At 40.0% G+C, this 24,341-nt stretch overlaps 3 protein-coding genes across 3 annotated transcripts; 2 read left to right on the forward strand and 1 right to left on the reverse strand.

Moving 5' to 3' along the window:
* The first annotated feature begins 257 nt into the window (after positions 1–257).
* LOC147557374 (uncharacterized) lies at positions 258–1,178 on the forward strand. Its single transcript, XM_086658829.1, has 2 exons — positions 258–949; positions 1,016–1,178. Exons 1-2 carry the CDS (start codon positions 258–260, stop codon positions 1,176–1,178), a joined length of 855 nt encoding a protein of 284 aa, XP_086514955.1.
* A 2-nt stretch (positions 1,179–1,180) lies between these two features.
* LOC147557375 (uncharacterized) lies at positions 1,181–2,314 on the reverse strand. Its single transcript, XM_086658830.1, has one exon. It carries the CDS (start codon positions 2,312–2,314, stop codon positions 1,181–1,183), a length of 1,134 nt encoding a protein of 377 aa, XP_086514956.1.
* A 50-nt stretch (positions 2,315–2,364) lies between these two features.
* Positions 2,365–3,311, forward strand: LOC147557376 (uncharacterized). The gene is made up of 2 exons (XM_086658831.1): positions 2,365–2,489; positions 2,891–3,311. Exons 1-2 carry the CDS (start codon positions 2,365–2,367, stop codon positions 3,309–3,311), a joined length of 546 nt encoding a protein of 181 aa, XP_086514957.1.
* Positions 3,312–24,341: the final 21,030 nt, after the last annotated feature.

Consider the following 24,341-nt stretch of genomic DNA (forward strand, 5'->3'; position numbering starts at 1 on the left):
GTTCTTCCTGTTAGATATCTTGGTCTCCCTCTCTTATCTTCCAGACTCCCCTATAATGATTGCATCCCTCTTATTAGTAGAATTCAAGCCAGAATTCAGTCTTGGAAGGCTAGATTTTTATCTTTTGCTGGCAGGGTGCTTCTCTTGAAGGCTGTCCTTAATAGCATGCTAATCTACTAGACATCTGTATTTGTTTTTCCTAAAAGAGTATATAAATCAATTTTATTTTCAGCAAGTTCTTGTGGACTGGAATAGACATGGAAGCCAGGAAGTTGTCAGTTAAGTGGGCTACTGTGTGCTTGCCTATAGAAGAAGGTGGATTGGGGCTTAGGGATATTGCAACTATGAATAGAGCTATGAATTTAAGGCACATCTGGGATATAGTGTCTGATAAAGGAACTTTGTGGGTGAGATGGGTTAAGAGCAACTTGATCAAGGACAAGGATTTCTGGCTCATGTCCACTCCTCAAGATTGTTCTTGGTGCTGGAGGAGAGTCTTGGACAGTAGAGTGGATGCCAAGAGCATGGTTCTCCACCTGATTGGTAAGGGTAATCAAACTCTGTTTTGGAAGGATGTGTGGCATCCTCAGGGTCTTTTGTGGGCTCATTTCCCTGATGCTCTTAAGTTTAGCTCTCTGCTTCATGCCAATGCTAAGTTGGCTGATGTTATTGCTGAAGGTCAGTGGGCAATTCCTCACTACATCAGAGTTCATATGGAAGGTATTGTGCAAGATTTGGACCAAGTGGAGATTGGTGACTTTGACAAATATAAGGTGGTCTGGACTGCCTCTGAGAAAGGTGTCTATACTCTTAAGGAGACATATAAATCTTTAAGGATCCAGGGCACTAAGTTGCAATGGCCTCAGCTGATCTGGTCTAAGTGGGTGATCCCTAAACATGGCTTTATTGCCTGGGTAGCTGCTCATAGAAAGCTTAAAACTTGTGACAGGTTGCTGAAATGGGGTATGAATGTGGATCTTTTTTTTTCTTTTTTTTTTTTTGCATTGATCAGCAGGCTAAGGGAGCCAGACCCAGAACAAACAAAGGCCAACAGCCAACTAACCAATACCAGTAGGGACAAATCCCCTACTCAAACAAAAACAAAGAAACTGCAGCAGTTCAATAACAGACCTATACATGGAAACTCTAAGAGTCAAGAGAAAAGCAGGACCACCTAACATCATTTAGTTGTAATCCTTATTACACCAAGCCTATCGTCCTCAATTAGCTGCTCAAGCTCTTCTCCAATGTCTCCTGGACCAAGAACCTCCTCCCCTTCAGCAGGCCCATGCTTTGAAAGCCAATCAGCAACCTGATTGATTTCCCTATAGACATGCTGAACAGAACAAGTTCTAAACTCCTCTATTAAAAGCCTAATCTTCCTGCAAATAAAAGCAGGCTTCCAAGGAGGCTTCAACTCAGCATTACTCAACAATGCACAGGCAACAGAAGAGTCTGTAGCAATGATAATCTCAGAGATACACATCTCCCTAGCAATCCTAAGCCTAGCAGCAATGCCTTCAAGTTTATGGAAAGCAACAGATTTAGGGACTGAATTACCTCTAGCAGCAGCCAAGACAATCCCTTCATGGTCCCTAATCACACAACCATAACCAGCCCTCTCCAAAGAATAAGAACCATCAGAGTTTATGAGGACAGCTCCAAACCTGGGTCTTTGCCATTGGCACTCCAGCACTCTAGGGACATGGAACAAGAAGTCCACATTCCAGGCAGCAGCAACACTTCTATTCCTGAAGTTGTCAACAGCCTTGCATTGAAATGAAGAGACTTTAATTCTTACATCCTCTAATATTTTATGCAAAACAACCTCCTTGCTCAGAGGTTGTTCATTATGCAACCTTCTATTTCTTTCCCACCAAACATGATATATGAATCCATTAAAGGCTAACTTGCCCAAAACAGCAAACCCATCCTTGCCCTGAAACATGGAAGAGCACCACCTCACCTCCTCAGCCCAAGGCCTAGTGATAACCTTCACAATGCCTAGCAAATTCAAAATACTTGCCCATATGAATTGGGAAAAAGAGCAGAGACAAAATAAGTGCTGCTCATCCTCACTGTCTTGGCCACAAAGCAAACATGCAGGATCCACCTCTATGCCCCAAAACAGCAGCTTACATTTGGTTTTTAACCCCCCTTTGATAGCTAACCAAGAGATGAAGCTCTGCCTAGGAATATTATGAGAAAACCACACCAAGGAGCTCCAATACACATTAGCAGAAACCCTCCTCAGTCCTTCATAAGTGGCTTTCAGGGAGAAGACCCCAGATTCACCAGCAGTCCAAACCTTCATATCCTCAACCCCCTCATCAATAGAGACATTACCAATACTAGCTACAACAGATGAATGTGGATCCTTTATGCAGGCTATGTCAGAAGGAGGTTAAAAATGATTTCCATCTCTTCTTTAGGTGTGAGTATTCTGTTAAGGTGTGGTATGGCATTTTAATTCTCATGGGAGTACACAGGTAGCTCAATCACTCTTGGGAAGGGGAGATTTCTTGGTACTTGTCTCAACTGTAGGGTAGTAATTTTAGAGTGAGTTTAGGTGGGTTGGCTTTCACCACCTACATTTCCCACATCTGGAGAGAAAGAAATAGGAGGTTCTTTAAGGGTGAAGAAGGTAGGCCTGCTCCTTCCCTTCTGAGTCTGATCATTAGTGAGATCAAGATAGTGTTGGGAGCTTGGAAAGGCAAAATTGCTTATTCTGACCTGAATAAGAACCTTTTAGATAGATGGAATGTGCAGCTGCAAATTCAGCCTGAGGTCCTTAAACGCTATGTGTGGAAACCCCCTAGTGAGGGTTTCTTTCTTATAAACTCCGATGGTGCTCTGAATGATGTAACAACAGGGTATGGTGCTATTGTAGGAGCCATGATGGGTTTGTGCTGGCAGCTGTTGCTGGTTCAACCATGAGGAACAGTGTTCTTATCCATGAGCTTCAAGGGGTCGAACTGGGCTTGAAGCTAGCTACTCAGTTGGGTCTCAGGAAGGTGGTTATTGCCTCTGACTCCACCTTGGTCTGTAATTTGTTGTTGGACAAGAGTAAGGAGCCTCCTTGGGCAGCCTGGTGGCTGTGGAGAAGGATTAATACCCTTTGGAGCTCCTTTGATGTTTGTAGCATTCAGCATGTGGTGCGTGAGATTAATGGAGCTGCTGACTGGTTATCTAAGATGAGGCCTGGGCATGGGTATGTGGAGTTGGATCCGTCCAGACTTCCTAAGGACCTAGCCATCATTATTGAAGAAGACAGAAGGGGTGCGGTTAGGTTTCGACGTACTAAAGTGTAATGGCCTTGTGGCTGTGCTTGCTTTTTGATTTCTTTGTTTTTGTTTTTTTGTGCGCCTTTTCTTTGTAGCTGTCTTTTGTCTGGGTCGGGCCCTTAACCCGCTTACCAATAGCAAAAAAAAAGAATATTGATAGAGAGATAGTGTATTCACCAAAAAATGTCTTTAAGTTATACTCTACATATTCATATACGTGACAAGTCAAAATTTACTCTCTAATAATTTTAGGTAAGTCAGGATTGACTTAAAATCTTGATCCGCTCATGGTGGGTTCTATTTAGTCAATAGATTCATATTTATTCTAAACACAACTCTTTCATCGCAGTTTTATTTCATGGGAAGTTTAATACACACTTTTTTTTTCTATCATACTCTAATCACTTTAATCAACTAACAATATTTAATATAAGTTCCAAGATTTACTTGGTTTAGTTTTTAATTTATGATTTTGTACTTTTATTTCATATTCTTTCTGCGAGTTTGTATTTTTCATTTTCATATTAGAATAAATTGAGAAGGTATTAAATTGTTGAAAATTGAGAAGCTTCTAGTCTAATTTTGTGTCAGAAAACGAAGACTCGGTGCGGTCAACTATATATACATATATGTGTGTGTGTGTGTGTGTGTGTGTGTGTTATGAATATTTTCCACTTTCATCTAAATCTTTATTTACTACTACTAAAATGTGCCCCTGAATTAAAAACTCTTCGGTCCGCCATTGCATGTACTGAATTAGTCTTCTAGAAATTGTAGTTTTTATAGAAATATTCTTTGACCTCTTTTGTAGGCCTGTGATTGATCAGAGTAACGTAAATACTAAATTTAGCACTTGGGCGTGCTACATTTTTATTTTTGTACACATAAAGACTTGTTTCTTAGTGTATTTATCTTACGGTTTGATTTGATCTGTTTACTGGATCATTGACATCTATAGCTATTGTTTGAGACATGAAGTGACCATTTAAATAGTTAGGGTGACATATATTGTGCCTGAATCTTATGTTTGGCATAGGAAAGAATATTTATTCTAGAGACTTTCTGAGTACAAAAAAACATGACAAAGAGTGATCATGTTATATCTAACCAGTGTTTGTATCTGGATATGATTTGGACACAATAAAGTTGTTAAATAGGAAAATACCCAGCGGTTGTAAGGCTCTTGGAGTTGGTATATTGGTTCGATAACTGAACCAAACCATAAACAGATTGATTCTGATTGAATTATCCAGCAACCTAACCCTTTAGATTGGTTTATGGTTAGGTCTTAAATGTCAGTTACCGGACGATTGTACAACCCTTACTCCCTAGGTGCAATGTTGAAGTAGATCGTCAAATAGTTATACAAATAAGCAAACCGTCTTACCAATTTACTACTCAACTATATTTGTGGTAGGCCCTCTAATAATTCGATATAGACTACTAATTAGTTTTGATGAAACAATTCATTCACAATACGAGGTTAAAAGAATCACCACGGTAAAAACTTACTACTCATTTTATACTAGTGAAATGTAGACTGATAAAACTACTCAAACAGTTAGTAAAGATGTTATGACAACAAACAAAAGTATTGAGAAAGACTCCATCAATTGCTCATGGAGGCTTCGTCCCCGTGGTTCTGCACTATGTCCGAAAGATTTATTGTCCCCATTGTTGTCGTGGAAAGTGATTTTCTAGGCATTTCTAGAAAATTGAACGTATCTCTCTTGAATGTTTTTTTATAAATAATGATCTGGAATGGGGGGTCTGCGAAATAGAGACTCTGATGCTAAAGTCAGTTAAGTCTTGTAAGGAAATGCCCTTCAACCAAGATGACCATGCGCTGTGAGGATACTTGCTTGATGAAAGTCATGTGTTAGCGCTGTTAGAGGATAATATTTATTTGAGTACATTAAAGGAAATGCCCTTCAACCAAGATGACTATGCGCTCAATTTGTCAGATAGGACAAATGATGAATAAGATCATCAAGTCTGTTGTTTTAAGGATCGTAATCTTTAGTTATAAACCAACTACGATTTACGAATCACTTGGATGATTTGCGACTAACTTCGATCGGATCCTACAACGGGTTAAATAAATGAGAGTCAACTCAATCGAAAAGATATGACTAGAGGGAATCAGATGAAAGGGCCCTAATTAAATGCGCCTAAAAGTACCCCAAAAGAGTCTGGGAAAAGCCCGAACAAAGATAGCAAAAAGCAGGTGAAAGTGCGAAAAAATTGCCTGGGCCCATGGCCCGGGCCTCGCTAAGGTCGACCTTATAAAGTCCTAGACCAGAGCATGACCGACTAGGACATAGAGTCCCAGATGGCACAAAGGGAATTCTACTAAGAATAGGATTACGGGTTTCTTCTTTTCTGTGGTCGTTATTGAATCTTGATTCAGGATTCTGACTTTAGGAGTCTTTATATCAAGACCCCGTTAGAACATAATTGAGTGATGAATTTTCTCAAGAAAAATTCCATCTCTGCAAAATCAAGCAGAAGACAAAAATAGAGAAAAAGCTCCAGCTACTTATTTAGTCTAAAGATGATTCAGTTTTTCGTCTTAACATCTGAATAAAGTCTTAGCTGACTTGAAAGTCGAAAGATTAAGTCGATTATTCGGGTGTCTCAAGCAGTGGAGCTCTAATTTAGAGCTCGTGTTCTTCAGCAAAAGCGATCAGTTCAGTCTATGGGAAAGCGAGCAGGTATATTACTAACCCGACCTAGTTCATCATTAGTTTGCATGCATGAGATCCTGACAAACCTAGTGTTAGACGTATAGATGCTTAAGATTCCACTTATAATATTAGGAGACTCAATTATCCAACAATGGCGTTAGAGCCTCTTGCACGAGCTAATTTTTGGCTACTTTTGGACAAAATTTTGACTTGTTTGTTTAGATTGATAAATCTGAAAATGAGTTTCAAATATCAATTGATTAGTTTTTAATTAGATTTAAAATTATATAAGCTGTTTTCAAAATTAAAATTTGAAATAGGTTTTATGAACATGTTTTTAAAAATTTCAGTTTTGAAAAGGCTTCAAAAACAAAAATTTAGAAATTCACCGTTTTGAATAATTCTAAACAATAAGCGAAACAACAAATAAAAAAAATATTGGAGAGAAGCTGCTGGTCAGGACGCTCTCAGGCAAGCAACGTGGCTCAGGCAAATGTCCAAGCACGTCTTGTATTCTGCCATGCACTTTAGGAGTTCATGAGAAGTCTAAGACGGACGCGAGACGGACTTCGTCAGGCGCGTCTTAAGACCGAGCCCCCTATTAAATAGAATCAACTAAATCAAATATCGTTGAGTTAGATCTAACCAGAAGTTTATTCTCCACATAAGATATATGTTTGTCCATATATTGGCCACCTAAGACAGACATTTCTTGGTCACCATGAATCCATAATTAGTTTGTAATGTCGTTAGGTATAAAGTATTAGTAAACTAAGCCAAATATAATTGAGTTGTATCGAGTCCGAAATTTTTTGCCCACATAAAATATATGTTTGTCCCTATATTGACCACCTAAGGTAAAGACAAGTATTGGTCATCCTTAATTTGTAATTAGTTTATAACGCAATTAGGTATAAATTTTACAAGAAAGAAAATAATAGGCACTGAGGTTTAAATAGTTTAGGGTCCCATATTTTGCACTTGTAATTAAGTCAAACATTTTGTTTATTGATCAACAAAGCAAACATTTTTGAAACTTATGGTAGAGTTTTAATTAGGGTTATTTCCCAAATAGCCTCCAACTTTGTGACCAGTTTTCTGCCTAGCCCCTTTGTCAAAAATATCCAGATGACCCCCTTTTTTGAGTTACCGTTATAACACCGTTAACCATGTCATCACCTCTCTCCTCTCTCTCTAAAATCTTTTTTTTCTCTCTCTAAATTCTTTTTTTCTCTGTCATCTCTCTCTCTCTAAATACTCCGCGTGAAGGGGTTTCTCTTCGCCGAAGCTAGGTTTGTTCGTCGAACAGACCAAGATTTGTTCGGCAACAGACCTAGTTCCGGTGAAGGGACACCCTTTCGCCGGAGTATCTAGAGAGAGAGATATATTTTTTATTTTTATTTTTAGAGAGAGATAGAGGATAGAGAAAATATTTTTTTTTTAATGTTTGAAGGTTGCCGGCCGAAACATTGACCGACTGGCGACCTTCGCCCGTGAAGACGATGAGGTGGCGAGAAGATGAGGTGGCAGAGAGAGGTGATGAGATGGAGGAGAGAGAGAGGATGACTAGTTAACGGTGTTACAACGGTAACTCAAAAAGGGGGTCATCTGGGTATTTTTACAAAGTAGGGGGCTAGGCAGGAAACTGGTCACAAAGTTGTGGGCTATTTGAGAAATAACCCTTTTAATTGCACTTTTTTTACAACATATAATATATTATACATATAAATTTGAGAGCACATAGTTTATCCCCTGAGTATAGTACTCATATTACCTGACTCTTCTTTGGACTTCAAAGAAATAAACTGCAACTGTCACAATGCTTTGTGTCAATAAAGTATTTGGTTGTTTCTCAAATAGGCCCCAACTTTGTGACCAGCTTCCTGCCTAGCTAGGGGTGGGAATAATGCTTGCGGGCCCGAGTCCGCCCGCGGGTACCTGTAACCCGTCATTTAATTCGGTACTCGCTATCCGCTATCAGGCAGTACCCGCCCGTACTGCCAAGCGAAAATGGGGGGGCTCGGGTGGCAGCATAGGGCCGGCTACCCGCCCGAGCCCGTACCGATTAGCTGCTCGACTTAGCCCGAATGCGGGACCAGCTCTAATTTGGTAGATAGCCTCACGTCTAAGCTATATATCATGCTCAAGTTCTTACTTCTATCTCTCATTTTCAGATGTGGGGTTAAGTTGAAAAGGAACCAAACTTAAATTAATGTTTAAGTATAATCCCACATTGAAACATTTATGGATAGTAAATGTTTGAGCTTGTATAAATCTTCTCAAGCACTTCCCATATGATTAGTACACAAAAATCTTCTCAAGTATGTTTCTTTAAACCCATGTACATGATATATTGGTTCAACAAAATTGACTGAACTTTCTTCCATTCAATATTCATGGGCGCATACTTGATGTCGTGAGGGAAAATGTGTTCTTGGGTGCATACTTGTTTGTAATTTGTAGCACATTTAAATCCTTAAATGGGACTCCACACATATGTACTCCTTTTACTCAAGAGATGCGAACATCGGAACCTAACCAGTTACCAACCCCACCCTACTAACTTCTTCCTTTTCTAGCTATTTCCCATATTATTTATCAATCGTGATGCAATACCCGTCCTCATTACTCCCCACCATACCGTCTTAGTGACGTGTACACTAGCCAATTGTTTTCTGTAACGGGTGAAAGACATTAGGTGTTAATCAAGGTGTTTGAGTTACGGAATGTTAACAACGTTAGGGAGAGGGACATGTAATTCTACACTAGGGCCGAACTCACCGATTTCCGTTGCCACCTTATATTACTTCTGTTTCACAACTCAATCCTTCTTTCTTCTTCATTTGTTTCAAATTTTTTCATTGCAACCAAGCTAGTTGTTACTCTATCATCACCTGTTTCCTTTGTTTGATCTTCAAGTATGTAAATTTAACATGGCAAATATAGTTTATGATTACTAAGCCGAAAAATGTTCATGTTTCAATTCCTAGACTAGAGTTTTCAAATCCTGTTCTAAGAAATAGATAACAAAAGAGCATAATCCATCACAAAATTCAAATGATAACAAACATAAATATAATATCAAGATTTGTATATAATATATCAAAAGAACAAATCTGTTAACAAAATTGATCAAAATACAAATGTTTTTCCAAATTTAATCAAGCAAACAAATTGATCAAAATAGTTAGAATTTCTTCCCGTACTTAGTTTGTCTTCTTCACTTATCATGAGTACTCCAACAACAAATAACCCAATAACGTAGTTATCATGAGTGTCCATTCTCAACAGTGTCAATCACAAAAGAACAGTAGTGTAGACACAACATATATATATATATAGAGAGAGTGTGTGTGGGTAAGTATGGAAGAGTAGTATTTTGGTGTGATGAAGAGAGGAAGATCTAGCAATTGGTTGAGAATATCTCTCTTTCTTCGACCTCAAACCTGTATCATGGCTGCGTTTTGTTCTCACAGTTCAGATAGTGAAATAGGACATTAAATCTAAGGTTTGGTCCCACATTGTCTATATTGTAATAGAAAAGAACCTAGGATGTTGATAAATGGAACTTGGTCACATAGTCCCTTGCTACATTAAGAATTTAGTCCCACATTGTCTACATTGAAATAGAGAAGAATCTGGGATGTTTATAATTGAAACTTTGGTCAACTTTTTAGTTTATAACTAGAAATGGGCGTAAGGCTTGAGACTTGGATTTCGCACTGGGCTTAATTTTTTAGAGGCAGTGTCGGGCTACCCGGGCGCTACCCGCCCGGTCTTTAAGTTACCCGGTCAATCATGCGGCAATGGCGGACCAAGAGTATTGGTTTGCCCGCCCGAAAAGAATGTCGGTCAGCATGTTATATTGCTCGAACCCGCCCGTGCCCGACTACTGCACTGCACTGCCCGCGCCCGACCCGCTCGTCCCAATTCCCACCCCTATGCTTAGCCCCCTACTTTATCAAAAATACCTAGATGACCCCCTTTTTCGGTTATCGTTATAACTCCGTTAACCAGTCATCATTTCTCTCTCCCCCATCTCATTACCTCTCTCTGCTACCTCACATTCTCGCCACCTTAGTCATGTGTGCTTGCTCATTTAGGTCTTCGGGACTTTGAGTCTTGCTAAGCACTGTACCATGTGTCATGGATATAAATCTTTTTTTTAGAGCCTTTCTTTTGGAATCTTCCACGAATCTTATCTATATAAGTTTCTTGACTGAGTCCAATCATCCTTCTTGATCTATAGATCTTGATGCCCATATTCTGCATCTCCTAGGTCTTTCATTGAGAAACACTTCCGTAGCCACTCCTTTACGGATTCTAGCATCAGAATATTGTTTTCAACGAGCAATATGTCATCTACATACAGGACCAAGAAAACTAGGTTGCTCCCACTAACCTTCTTGTATACACAAGATTCTTCTTCGTTTTTCTGAAAACCAAACTCTTTGATCTTCTCGTCGAACCGAAGATTCCAGCTCCTGTTTTCCTGCTTCAATCCACAAATGGATCTCTGAAGCTTGCAAACCTTTCTAGCATGTTTGGTGTCTACAAACTCTTCAGGTTGTGTCATATACACATCCTCTTCCAGATTTCCATTTAGGAAGGCGATTTTTACATCCATTTGCCAAACCTCATAGTCGTAATGAGCGGCTATTGCTAGAATAATCCTAATGGATTTAAGCATTGCGACAGGGGAAAAAGTTTCCTCATAGTCTATACCTCCTTGTAACCTTTTGCCACGAGTTTAGCTTTGAAAACACTGACGTTTCCATCCTTGTCTGTTTTCATCTTGAAAATCCATTTGCATCCTATGGGTGTTACTCCATCGGGCAAATCAACCAAGTTCCAAACTTGATTCTCAGACATGGATTCCATTTCGGATTTCATGGCTCCTAGCCATTTTTCAAAGTCTGGGATCGTCATAGCTTCTTTGTAGGTGCTAGGTTCATTATCTTTAATTAACAGCAGGTCTGTTATTTGAGATAATTCATTTAGCCTTTGTGACCTACGCGGGGCTTGAACAACAGGTTGGACATTCTCAACTTCTTGAGGGTTCTCCTGCGAATCTAATTCGCTTTGCGGGAAGCTCTGTGAGATCCATTATTTCTCCCTCTTTTTCCCTTTCTATTGGCGCAGAATAGTTGGGAATCGCGACTATTGCCATTGGTGGTACATCGTTGTCAGTTTGTTGCTCATATCGAATTTCTTTGATTTCTATATTTCTCCCACTTGTCTTCTTGGAAAGGAACTTCTTTTCAAGGAAGACATCATCACGAGCAACAAGCACTTTGTTCTCTGATGGGTTGTAGAAGTAATATCCCCTTGTCTTTTTTGGATACCCCACAAAGAGACATTTGCTGATTTGGGTGCTAGTTTATCTCCTTATAAACGCTTTACATAAACATTGCATCCCCAGACTTTAAGAAAAGACAACTTTGGCGGCTTTCCAAATCATAACTCATCTGGCGTCTTTTCCACAGCTTTAGACAGAGCTCGGTTTAGTGTGAAAGCAGCCGTTTCGAGAGCATATCCCCAGAAAGTGGTTGGAAGACCGACTAAGTTCACATCGATCAGACCATGTCTAACAAGGTTCGATTTCTCCTTTCGGACACACCGTTCATCTGAGGTGTTCCTGGTGGATGAGTTGGGACACTATTCCACAACTCTTGAGATGATCCTCAAACTCTTGACTCAAATATTCATCATCTCGATCCGATCAAATGCTTTTTATTTTCTTGCCAAGTTGATTCTCTACTCCATTTTGAAATTGTTTGAACAATTCAAACGATTCTGACTTATGCTTCATTAGATATATGTAACCATATCTCGTGAAGTCGTCAGTGAACATGATGAATATCCAAATTACCTCTTACTAGTGTATTCATAGGTCCGCATACCTCTGTATGTATCAGTCCTAATGGTTTACTAACTCGATCACGTTTCCCTTTGAACGCTGAACGTGTCTTTTTCCCCATTAAACATGATTCGCATGTGTCGTATGATTGTAAATCACAAGAACCCAGAAGTCCATTTGCATGGAGCTTCCGCATGCGTTTCATGTTAATGTAGCCTAAACGACAATGCCAGAGATATCCTTAGTTTGAATCATGAGCACGAAGCCGTTTCGTGACTATGTTCAAGATTTCGTCTTCTATGTTCGTAAGATAAAGACTATTACAGAAATTGGCACTGGTATAGAACATCTCACCTTCGTATAGGGAACAACATTTGTTCTTTATTACTAGATGATTTCCCTCTTAGTCCATTACGGACACAGAGATGATGGTCCTTGAAATAGATGGTACGTAATAGCAATTATGTACCACTAATATCAATCCAGTGTCTAAACTGAGATTATAGGTTCCTACAGCTACAACAACAACTCTTGCCTTGTTTGCAACTCATAGAACCATTTCACTCTTTGTTAGATACCGTATTTCCTTTAGCTCATCTAAATCAGATATTATGTGAGCTCCACATCCGGTATCAAATACCCATGAGGGGGAATAAGCCATACCTGCCAAGTTTACCTCTATAACATAGGCACTTATTTCCTGATCACATACTGGTTTCTCTCCTACGCTTTCTTCGTTCGAAGTCTCGAGACCACTTCTCAAGTTCTTCCAATCTAGAAAATTATATAGATCCATTTTCCCGTTTGAAAGAATGCATCTAAGTCTGAACTAATACTATTTGCCATCTCTACTCTCTTTAAAACAGAAAAAGGTTTTTTACTAAGTATTACATTCAATATTTGTAAAACAGTTTTTACCATATTCTCCAATTAAAACCGTCCCCTTTTGAATAATATGATTCCAAGATCCCATTCCTTCGAAGTTAAGCGTACTAGGACACTGCCCTCAACTTCGTTGTACTGGGTGAGTAACTCTTACTGATCATACTCTTATGACTCTTGGTTGATGAGTTTCACACTTGAGCGTCAAACTCATCCTTTGCCTCGAAATCCAAAACCCTTTTGCTGACTCGTCGAGAATAACCATTTAGACATGTAGACCTCTTCATATACCTGCCCGTACTGTCCCGATGTAAAAGATGACATCCTGCGGAGGCATACCCACCATCGATGAACAAGGGCTCAGCAGATGTCTTAATATGGGTAGGCTTTACTCAAAATTCTTTTTGGGGATTTTTACGTAATTTATCAAGTATGCATTACTGTGAACTCTATCATAACCATTCATGACTTAATATGTAAAGTTTATGTGAGTTTTCGTAAGGAATTAATTAGTTCTTAGTATAGCCCCTAAAAGATCTAATCTTTTAGGTTACCTCTTGTTCGCCTATGGTTCGTTTGGATTTTTTTTTTTTTTTGCAAAGGTAAGCGGGATTTTAAGGGCCCCCCCTAAACAAAAAACCGAGGTCTCTTACAAGCAAACCAGCAAAGCAAAAAACAAGAGCAAACCAATCAAAACAACAGAACAACAAATCAACAAAATTCAAGCAGCCTTGGGCCAATGTCTTCGAAGTCTGACAACACCACCACAATCCTCCTTCAGAATGGACACTAATTCTAAAGGCAGGTTTGAAATATCCAGGATCACCGTGCCCATGACTCCCATCTTAGAGAGGTAATCCGCTGCTTGAACCCCAACAGCAGCCTTTTGATCTCAGTCCACACTCATCTAACCTTCCAAGGTACAGTAGTACCATCTAGAGAGTTGAGAACAGCAATTACAGAGGAGGAGTCAGAGGCAATAGACACTTTATCAACCCCTAGCTGCACAGCCAGCTGCAGCCCAAGCAAGACACCCTGAAGTTCATGAAAGAGAACACTAACTCCTTGAGAAGATCCTGCTCCAGCTGCAAGAGGAGCTCCTGAGGCATTCCTGAGAATAGCTCCAAAACCACCTTTATCTCTCTCCATGGATCCATCAGAGTTGATTAACACAACACCCTCTGCAGGAGCTGCCCATCTATATCCTTTAACATAAGAAGAAACCAAGGGATGAGAACTGTTCCAGTTCTCCAACAACTTCTTATTCAAAGCATTACACTCTATTCTACCCTTCCATGAAGCTATTTTGATTTCAATTTCACTAGTGATAAGGTGGACAATGGCAACCTCAGTCTTGTACTCTTTCCTGAAAGCCCTGCAATTTCTTTCTTGCCAGATATGATAAAAGAAAGAGTTGAGAACAAGACAGCCCAGCTGACAAAAGAAACTCACCCCCTTGAAGTGCAGAAGACACCAAGATATAGCACTATTCCAGTCAACAAAATCAGAGCACACCAACCCCATGAGGTTCATAAGGTTCTGCCAAACCACTTTAGAGAAAGAGCAATCAAAAAATAGATGAAAGTCAGTCTCATCATCTTTAAGACACAAGAAACAGGCTTTAGGAACATTCATACCCCAGCCTATAAGTTTCATGTTGGTTTTAAGACCCCTGTGAAAGGCCATCCAAGTAACAAAGCTATGTCTAGGTATAGCATTTGGGAACCAAATCAGCTTGCACCAGGCCACATCCTGCCCCTTCCTTCTCACATGCTCATAGGTATCTTTCACAGTATAAACTCCAAAAGGATTTACCTTCCAAACAGCAGTATCCTCAGCAACCATCCCAATAGGAACCTCATGCAACCTATCTACAATAGGATCCAAAAAGGACTCCATATTCTCAGGTACCTTCCATTCCCCCTGCCAGATGAAACTATTAACCTCCATACTTAAGCTAAGATCAGGTAAGAATCTTCTGCTTTCCTCAAACCAAGGCTGAAGCAGACCTAAAGGATGCCACAAGTCTAGCCAAAACTTCACCTTGTTGCCATTGCCAATCATGTGTGTAATAAGATCTTGAGCTTTACCCCTGCTGCCCAAAATTCTTCTCCAACACCAGGAACAGTTAGAAGGGATATTCATAGACCAAAAACTCTGGCCTTTAATGAGATTTCTAGAAACCCATCTCACCCATAAGGTATCTTTCCCACTCACAATGTCCCAGATGTGTCTAAAGTTGAGAGCTTCATTCATAACTTCAATGTTTCTAATGCCAAGACCACCCTCCTCCTTAGGCAGCAGCACCATATCCCTTCTAACAGAAGGCCTTTTAGAACCTAAATCAACACCACTCCAGAGGAATTTAAAGAATAAGGAATTAAGCTTCTTAAACACTCCCTTTGGAAGCACAAAAACAGCAGCCCAATAAATCAACAAACTACACAAAACAGCTTTGATAAGCAAACATCTCCCAGCATAAGACAAATACCTAGCCTTCCAAGAGTGTATTCTGTTCTGAACACTTTGGATAAGAGGTAAACAGTCATTATAAGAGAGTCTGGAAGAGAGAAGAGGAAGACCTAGGTATCTAATAGGCAATAAACCCCATTGAAAACCCAGGGTCTGTTGAAACATCTCCTTAGAATCAGAAGCCCCACCAGCCCAGAACATAGAGCTCTTCTCACAGTTAACCCCTAGACCTGTGCTCTTCTGGAGATTATCAAGCACACTTTTAAGAGCCACAGCTGAGCCTCCATCCCCTTCCATGAACACCATCAAATCATCAGCAAAGCATAAATGAGTAACAATGGGATCCTTACATTTAGGATGAAGGTGAAACCTTCCCTCTTCAGCCTCCTTATGTAGCAAGGCAGAAAAAACCTCCGTAACCATCACAAACAAATAAGGAGAAATAGGACATCCTTGTCTCAATCCTCTTTTGCCCTTGAAGAAACCAAAAGAACCCCCATTCACAACAATAGAGTAATTAGGAGTGGAAACACATACATAAATCCAGTGAACAAACTCCTTTGGAAGGTTAAACTTATGCAAAATTTTCAGCAAAGCTGACCACCTCACTGTGTCATAGGCTTTCTTAAGATCAATCTTTACAGTACATCTATCTTGACCCTTCTTGCAATTATAGTTCCTAACTATCTCATGGGCAAGCATAATATTATCCTGTATAGACCTTCCAGATATAAATGCAGACTGATTCTCACTAATCATGGAGAAAATCACACCCTTTAACCTCATAGTAAGAATTTTAGTAATACATTTATAAACAACATTGCAACAAGAAATAGGTCTAAAGTCTCCCATAGAAGAAGGATTTGGAATCTTAGGAATAAGAGAGACAAGGGTAGAATTTACCTCTCCAAGCAGCTTCCCTGATTTAATGAAGTTCTGGATAGCAGCCACAAAATCATCTCCTACAATGCTCCAGCAACTTTTGAAGAAAAAAGATGAAAAGCCATCTGGACCAGGGGCTTTCTCAGACCCAATGGAAGAAAGAGCCTCCAAAATCTCATCCCTGCTTACTGGCTTGATCAGATCCTCACTATTTTGAACATCAAAAACCTTCTGAAACTGAAAAGATTCAAGAATAGCATCCTCAGCTTCACAACCTTCTTCTGAGCCCAACATCCTCTCATAAAAGGCCACACACTCAGCTGCCACTGCTTCCTGGCCCTCAATAACCTCACCATTAACTCCCACAAGTTTCCTAATAGTATTCCTAGCTTTCCTTCCTTTGATAGTACTATAGAAAAACTTGTTATTATTGTCATCCAATGTGAGCCACTTGACCCTAGCTTTCTGCCTCAGCATAGATGCTTCAGCCTTGGCCACATGAGAATACTCCTCCACTGACTTCCTTTCAACCTGCCTAAGGAGGGCATTCTGAGGATCCTCCTGAAGCTGCAGCTGAACTTTAATCATATCTTCTCTAGCCTTACAAACAGTGGCAGAGAAGTCCTTAAACTTATTAGCCTTCCATTGAATAATACAACTCTTGACTGCCTTAAGTTTAGAGACCAATCTAAACATAGGATTACCCCTGACCTTGCAATCCCAAACTTCACTAATCATCTCTTTAAAATTTGGCTCATCCACCCAACAATTAAAAAACTTAAAAGGTCTTCTACCTCTAGCCACCTCCCCCTCAAGAGTAACCAAGGCAGGAGAGTGATCAGAAGTCCCTGGTTGCTCAAAGACAGCACTAGCATTAGGAAACAACTCCAACCAATCAGAATTGATAAGCACTCTATCCAATTTAGACCAAATACTCTCATTCCCCTCTCTGCCATTAGACCAAGTAAAAAAGCAACCAGTAAAAGGACAATCAAACAAAAAAGAGTCTTGAATACACTCCACAAACTCCTCATAATGACAAGGCCTAACTGGCTGTCCACCCTTCTTCTCATCACAACTCATAACAGAATTAAAATCACCTAGGACTATCCAAGGAGCTTCAAAAGAAAGAGACAAATCTAGCAAGTCCTTCCAAAGGGTTCTTCTCTCAGCAATGGAGTTCTTACCATAAACCAGAGCAAGCAAGAATTCTGTCCCATCAAGTAAGAACACATGAATAGCTATAACTTGGTCTGATTTAAACAAAAGATGCACCCCCACCTCTCTAGGGTCCCATCCTATCCAAATTCTACCTCCCTCATCTTCCTCATAGTTATCTAAGAAGTGCCAAAAAGGGCTAATACTCCTCTGGACACTTTGTTTATTAGTTGCCTTAACTCTAGTTTCAACCAGCCCCAAAAGAGCCAACTTCTTTATTCTAGTGAGATCCCTAACATCTCTTATTCTTAGAGGATTATTTAACCCTCTCACATTCCAACTACCTAAGTTAACCCATTAATAGTCCTAGCAGGACCCCTCCCCCTCAACCCAGGTTTAGGCTGCACAACAGCCACATCCCTAGTAAACAGAGCAACTTTATTTGCTACCCCCTCAAGCTCTACCTGTTCTTCAGCCATAACAACACACTGCCTCTTAGGACCTTTATTTCCATCAATTTCATCAGGTAAGATAGTATTAACAGTCCCCAAGAAAGTATTGGTTTTCTTGTTCCTCTTATTTGTAACCACTGACCAACCTTCACCAGTGGCTTCCATAGGAACACTAACATCAGTATTGGGGTCATCAGCTTTAACCATGCTTTGTACAAGACCAGGACCACCAGGAACCTGATCCTGACCATGAGGAGCATCCAAACTTTTTGCAGAAGGAGCCTTCTCAGGCTCTAACTTCTGAGCACAAGCTGGAGCAGGCCTAGAAAGAACCTCATGAGCATTACTTGATTGACCCTTCATATGAACACTAGGCTGATCAAAACTATGTTTAGGAACCCATACCTTAGCACGAGAATCCCTACCATCCTCTTCAGTACCCATCGAGTGCTTATCATTTTTACCAGACTTCTTAGTGGCATTTCGTCGAACACCTAAAGCACACTTACCAACTGAGTGACCAAATGTGTTACATCCAGAGCATTTTAATGGCTTCCAGGCGTATTCAACCTGAACTTCAACACGTCGAGCATCATCCACTAACAAAGGTATGATTGAAGGAAACAAACTATCCTTACTAATCTCCACCAGAACTCTAGCATAGGACATTCTGGACCTACTCTCAGTTGGTTTATCCAGCATAATTGGAATACCCAAAAAGCTAGCAATCTGAGCTAATCCTTTTCTATTCCAAAAAAAACCAGGAACCTTCTTTAAACACACCCAAACAGGTAAAGAATCCATTACATCCAAGTCTTCTTCAATAAACATCTTCCAAGGACGTACTATGAACAACCTATTTGCTATATAGAGTGGCTCCAGCTCCATTACCTTCTGCCTATCCTCATCAAGATCAAATCGGATGATATATGCAGAATTTCCTTGTACTGTAACGTGCATCTCCCCTTTAGGCTTCCAGACTCGTAGAAGAGTAGATCTAACCAGCACAAAATCCATCCTTCGACCAATAAACGATCCTACTAACCACTGTTCACACTGTTTAATATCCTCTTGATAATCAGCAGTAGAGATAACCTGAACAGTTTCCTCATTAACCTTCTTAGGAGGAGAGAACACCAACTTCTCTCTATCAATATCATCCTTCTTCTGAAATAAATTTGCCCAGCTAAATCTTACTGGAATCTCTTCACTATTACCTTGCGAATCTCCCTCCTCCACCATAGGATCAGGTGGAGGAAGAAGGAGTTTGCTCCCTAGAGCCAGACCAGCCGCCACTAAACACTAAAACAGAGGCAAAAACTTCAATAGCATGATTTTGTTCGTTTGGATTTACGTCCTTGAACCTCCATTGATTACTCCCACTTGAACCATGATCTAATCATTCGGTTCGTCAATGGATCCTATGACCCTATACTCTAAGTATTATTCGGGCACATCCTTACTTGTGCTTAGAAACAAGAGTCGATAACTTGTCTAAAGGCAAGTTATCGACTATTCACATATACATTGACGAAAATAAAGTATGTATCCTAGATTCGCTATTTGTGGGAAATTGTGACATATCAATGTCTAACGGGCTTCAAAGTCTATTTTCGTAAAATATGAACTAATGGCACGTTATGTTTCTTCCTCAACGATTTCGATAATCGGTTCAAGGAAAAACTCCGTTTGGGCCCTCGGATGACCCGAGTCAAAGTCGGAAAAATTTGCTAAGTCGGAAGAAGAAAAGTCAACACCTCCCACTCGGATTAAGGCCCGAGTCATACTCGAAAGACCCAAGTCAAACTTGGTCAACATGCCCTTACTAGCCCGGGTTGCCCCATGACAAGTCTAGGACTAAAGCCTAGCACTGGCCGGACTGGATCGGCATGTCCCAAACATGTCAAATCCATAGGTCCGGACGCGTCTGACTAAGTCTTTTTACCTTCTCGGACAGGAAGTCCGAGAAGTCAGGTCTTACCAAACGAGTCCCAGACGCGTCTGGGATATGGTTTCGGTTCGGAACTATATCGAGACCTACCGGGATTCTAGACGCATGTAGATGCATCTAGATGTCCGAGACCTAGTCTCGGACTCCCTGTTTATCTCGGACTAGGATATCCCAGATATTCCCGCGCCCGGGAATATCTCACGGGATCCGGTCTCAGCGGCCAAAAGCGTCCTAGACGCGTCTTGGCTGCCCAGACCGGAGAAGTTTCTGTTTTCGAAATAGAAATTGTTGTTCCCACCTTCTTCTTCCTCTTCTAACCGACCATAGCTGCTGCTTTTGAGTATTTTTTATTATCTAAAAAGCAGTTTTTGAAAAACTTTTATAAAAACCTAATCAACTTTTCATCTTCTTTCGAAAACTATTTTCAAAATCGAAGAATTTTAAGTTTTACACATTGAAAGCCTTTCAATTTTATTCGATTGAGTTCAAATCTAATTTGAACTAATCAAATATATGTCTTTTTTTTATAATGATAAGCGGGAGAAGCCCGAACCGATACAAAGAAAAAAGAAACCAAAAAAGGAAACAACAAAGAAATCAAATTACATCATTTCATTAGCCCCACCCTTTCCTCATTCTCACTGTCCCTCTATAGTTTTCAGTAGCTACTCTCTCTTGCCTCCGTAAGACCGGATTTGCTGGATCTCTCTGCAATCGGACCTGCACTGAATGTAAAAAATTCCGGGTAATGGTTACCTAGTTCGTCACCTTGTTGAACCGATCTTTCTTCCATTCATTCAAACGAGCCTTCAAAGCTTTGAGTTTTGTCACCATTCGGAACATCGGATTACCCCGTACTGACACCTTCCATACATCAGCAACAAGAGCTCGAAACGTGGGATCCTCCGTCCAGGCATTATAGAACCGAAACGGAGTACGCCGGTGTATGTTGGGTTCAACAAGCGGTATAATAATAGGAGAGTGATCTGAATCTCCAGGCGGTGGAAAATCTGCTTTAGCTAGAGGAAAGCAGGTCAACCAACCACTATTAATGAGAGCCCGATCAATCTTACAACTGATATTTGCTACCCCCACCTGCCTGTTGGACCATGTATAGAAACAACCTGTATATGGACAATCAAACCAGAAATCAATGGAATTACCATTCCCAACAAGATTCCTAGCTAACATAGCTCCCTGCATTTAAGAATACACCTCCAACTCCAGGAAGCATCATTAGGAATACTCATGGTCCAAAAGATATTCCCCTTAATAAGATTAGCTTCAACCCAAGAAACCCATAAAGTATCCTTCCCAATATACAACTCCAACACATGCCTAAGGGTAACAGTAACATTAAGGCTCCATAAATCTCTGAGATTTAACCCACCCTCACTATGAGGAAGACTAAGGACTTCACCTCTAACAGGAGCTGTCTTGGTTTTCATAGCAGTGCCAGCCCATAAGAAGTTGTTAATAATGGAGGAGAGCTCCTGAAACACCCTTTTAGGTAACACAAAAGCACTAATCCAAAACAGAATCATACCATTAACCACAGAACAAATGAGAGTAACCCTACCAGCATAGGAAAGAAACTTAGACTTCCAAGACTGAACCTTACTCACTACTCTATCAAGAAGAGGTTGACAATCAGCATAAGTAAGCCTAGAAGAGAGCAAGGGAACACCTAAATATCTCACAGGGAGAGCAGCCACATTAAATCCCAAAATAGCCTTGATCAATCCTATCTGAGCATCAGGAATCCCAGCAGCAAAAATACAACTCTTTTTCTTATTAGCACTGAGCTCAGTGCAAGCCTGGAACATCTCCAAAGCATCTGCTAGAGCAGAAGCAGACTCCACATCTCCCTTAAGAAACACCAGGAGGTCATCTGCAAAACTAAGATGAGTAATAATAGGATTAGCACACTTAGGATGCAAATGAAATCTACCATTATGAACCATGTCCAACAAAAACACATTCAAGACCTCCATAACCATCACAAAGAGATATGGGGACATAGGACAGCCCTGCCTAAGCCCTCTCATACCCTTAAAGTACCCATAGGAACTGCCATTCACCATGATAGAGAATTTAGGGGTGGAGACACACATCCTAACCCAACCCACAAAATTCTCAAGAAATCCAAACAGAGATAAAATCTTGAAGATGGCTTCCCACTCAATAGTATCATAAGCCTTCTGAAGATCAATCTTGATAGCACATTTAGGAGGGCCCCTAGTTCTACGATAATTCCTGGTAAGCTCATGAGCCAAGAGAATATTATCTTGAATAACCCTACCTGCAATAAAAGCAGATTGACAAGGGCTAACCAAATCATATATCACATCCTTCATTCTCAAAGTGAGAATCTTAGTGATGCATTTATAAATAACATTGCAGCAAGAAATGGGCCTAAAGTCCACCACCCTATAAGCATTAGGAGTTTTGGGAACCAAGGTTACCAAAGTAGAATTAACCTCACCAAGCAACTTCCCAAAAGAAAAGAACCTAGAGACATCATCACAAAAATCATCACCAACTATGTCCCAACAAACCTTAAAGAAAAAGGAGGAAAACTCATCTGGACCTGGAGCCTTATCAGAGCCAATAGTTGAAAGAGCAAAAGTAATCTCATCTCTAGTCACATTCCTCATCAAGTCAAAAGCCTGGCCCTCAGTGAGAACATGAGCAAAGCTGAGCCCCTCCAACTTATTAGCAAAATCCCCTCCAGAAGAACACCCAAACAACTTCTGATAAAATCCAACACACTCAGCAGCCACCTCTTTATCCTGAGCCACCTTCTCCACCTCATTATTAAAAAGAAAAGGAATATTATTCCTAGACCTCCTCTCCTTCATGGAACAGTGAAAAAACTTAGTATTTCCATCCCCGCGCTGGATTTTTTGGACCCTGGACTTCTGCTTAGCCATAGCCTCCTCAGTCCTAGCAAGCTTGACATAAGTAGCAACAGCCTTCCTTTCAGCCTCCCTCACAAAATCACACCAAGGGTCAGATTGAAGCAATGTTTGGAAGTTATGCATAGAATTTCTAGCCTCCTGAACCTGCACAGAAAAATTATGAAATTTGTCCCTCCTCCAAGAACACGAGGCAGCCTTCACCTTTTTCAATTTACATACCAGCCTATACATGGGATTCCCCATCACCTCAATACTCCAAGCCTTCTTAACCAACTCCTCAAAATCCTCATCCTCTGCCCAACAGTTAAAGAACTTAAAGGGCCTAGGTCCAGACACTCCATGCTCAAACAAAGACACCACAAATGGGCAATGATCAGAGATACCATGATTTAAAAATTCAGCCTTAGCATTAGGAAAAGAAGAAACCCATTCAATATTTGCCAAGGCTTTGTCCAACTTCTCACCAATATAACTATCCCCTTGCTGACCATTTGTCCAAGTGAGAAAATGACCAGAAAAAGAGCAGTCAAAAAGGTGGGTATCCCACAAACAATCCCTGAAATCCACCACCTCACAAGGCCTAACAGCAGCCCCACCAACCTTCTCTTCAGCCTGCAAAACAATATTAAAATCCCCTAAAACCAGCCAAGCCTGCTCAAAATTCATTGCAACCATTCTCATCTCATTCCACAACCTCCTCCTTGACACCCCATCATTGTGAGCATAAACAATACTCAAAATAAAAGACCTCCCATCCTTCAAAGTCACCATGGCACTAATTGTATTTTACTTGTTTTGATGTATTTGCATATATTTTATTTTTAATTGTATTTTACAATTCTTGAAGTTAAGTCTCTACATACGCCATAGTACACCACCAAGATACATGGATACTATTTGAGAAGTTGGTGGTAGTGGTACACATTACTGAAAGTCTGAAACCGAAAGGGACCTAGAGTTGACTCTATTCAGATGTACATATTACTTGTATCTTGGTGGTAACTGCTGTATGTAGAGACTTCTTTTATTTTTTTACTTATCATGTTTTTTCAGTAACCATACTGTTATTTTTTTACTCGTGTAAGTATCTTCATGCATCATGTTATAGCATTAAGAGATGTGGCTACTATATGGAGATGAAGGTTGGAAGTCATTTGATTGAAAATACTAGCCGGGAGTTGGTTAACTCTTGTGCTTATACATATGATGTGTGGATATGCTTATACTATTACTAAGTTTATTTTCAATTGTATTTTACAAGTTTTTGAAGTTAAGTATCTTCATACGCCATAATGCACCACCAAGATACAATGATATTATTTGAGAAGTTGGTGTATACGTTACTAAAACTGAAAGGGACCGAGAGATGCGTGCTTATGTAAGATCATGTTCAACAGTTGACTCTATTCAGATGTGCACATTACTTGTATCTTGGTGGTAACTGTCGTATGCATAGATTTTCTCTTTTGTCTTTTTTACTTAATATATTTTTCTTAGTATTTTATTTTTAATTGTATTTTACAAGTTTTTGAAGTCAAGTCTCTTCATACGCCATAGTACACCACCAATATACATGGATATTATTTGAGAAGTTGGTGGTACATATTACTGAAACTGAAAGGGACCTAGAGATGTGTGCTTATGCAAGATTATGTTCAGCAGTTGACTCTATTCAGATGTACATGTTACTTGTATCTTGGTGGTAACTGTTTGATGCAGAGACTTCGTTTATTTTTTTACTTATCATATTTTTTTAGTAACAATATTTTTTTTTGCTCGTTTAAGCATCTTC

Source organism: Eschscholzia californica, unplaced genomic scaffold (genome assembly GCF_041429995.1).
Source record: "Eschscholzia californica isolate CP2 unplaced genomic scaffold, dmEscCali1.0.p SCAF_2, whole genome shotgun sequence".
Lineage (NCBI taxonomy): Eukaryota > Viridiplantae > Streptophyta > Magnoliopsida > Ranunculales > Papaveraceae > Eschscholzia > Eschscholzia californica.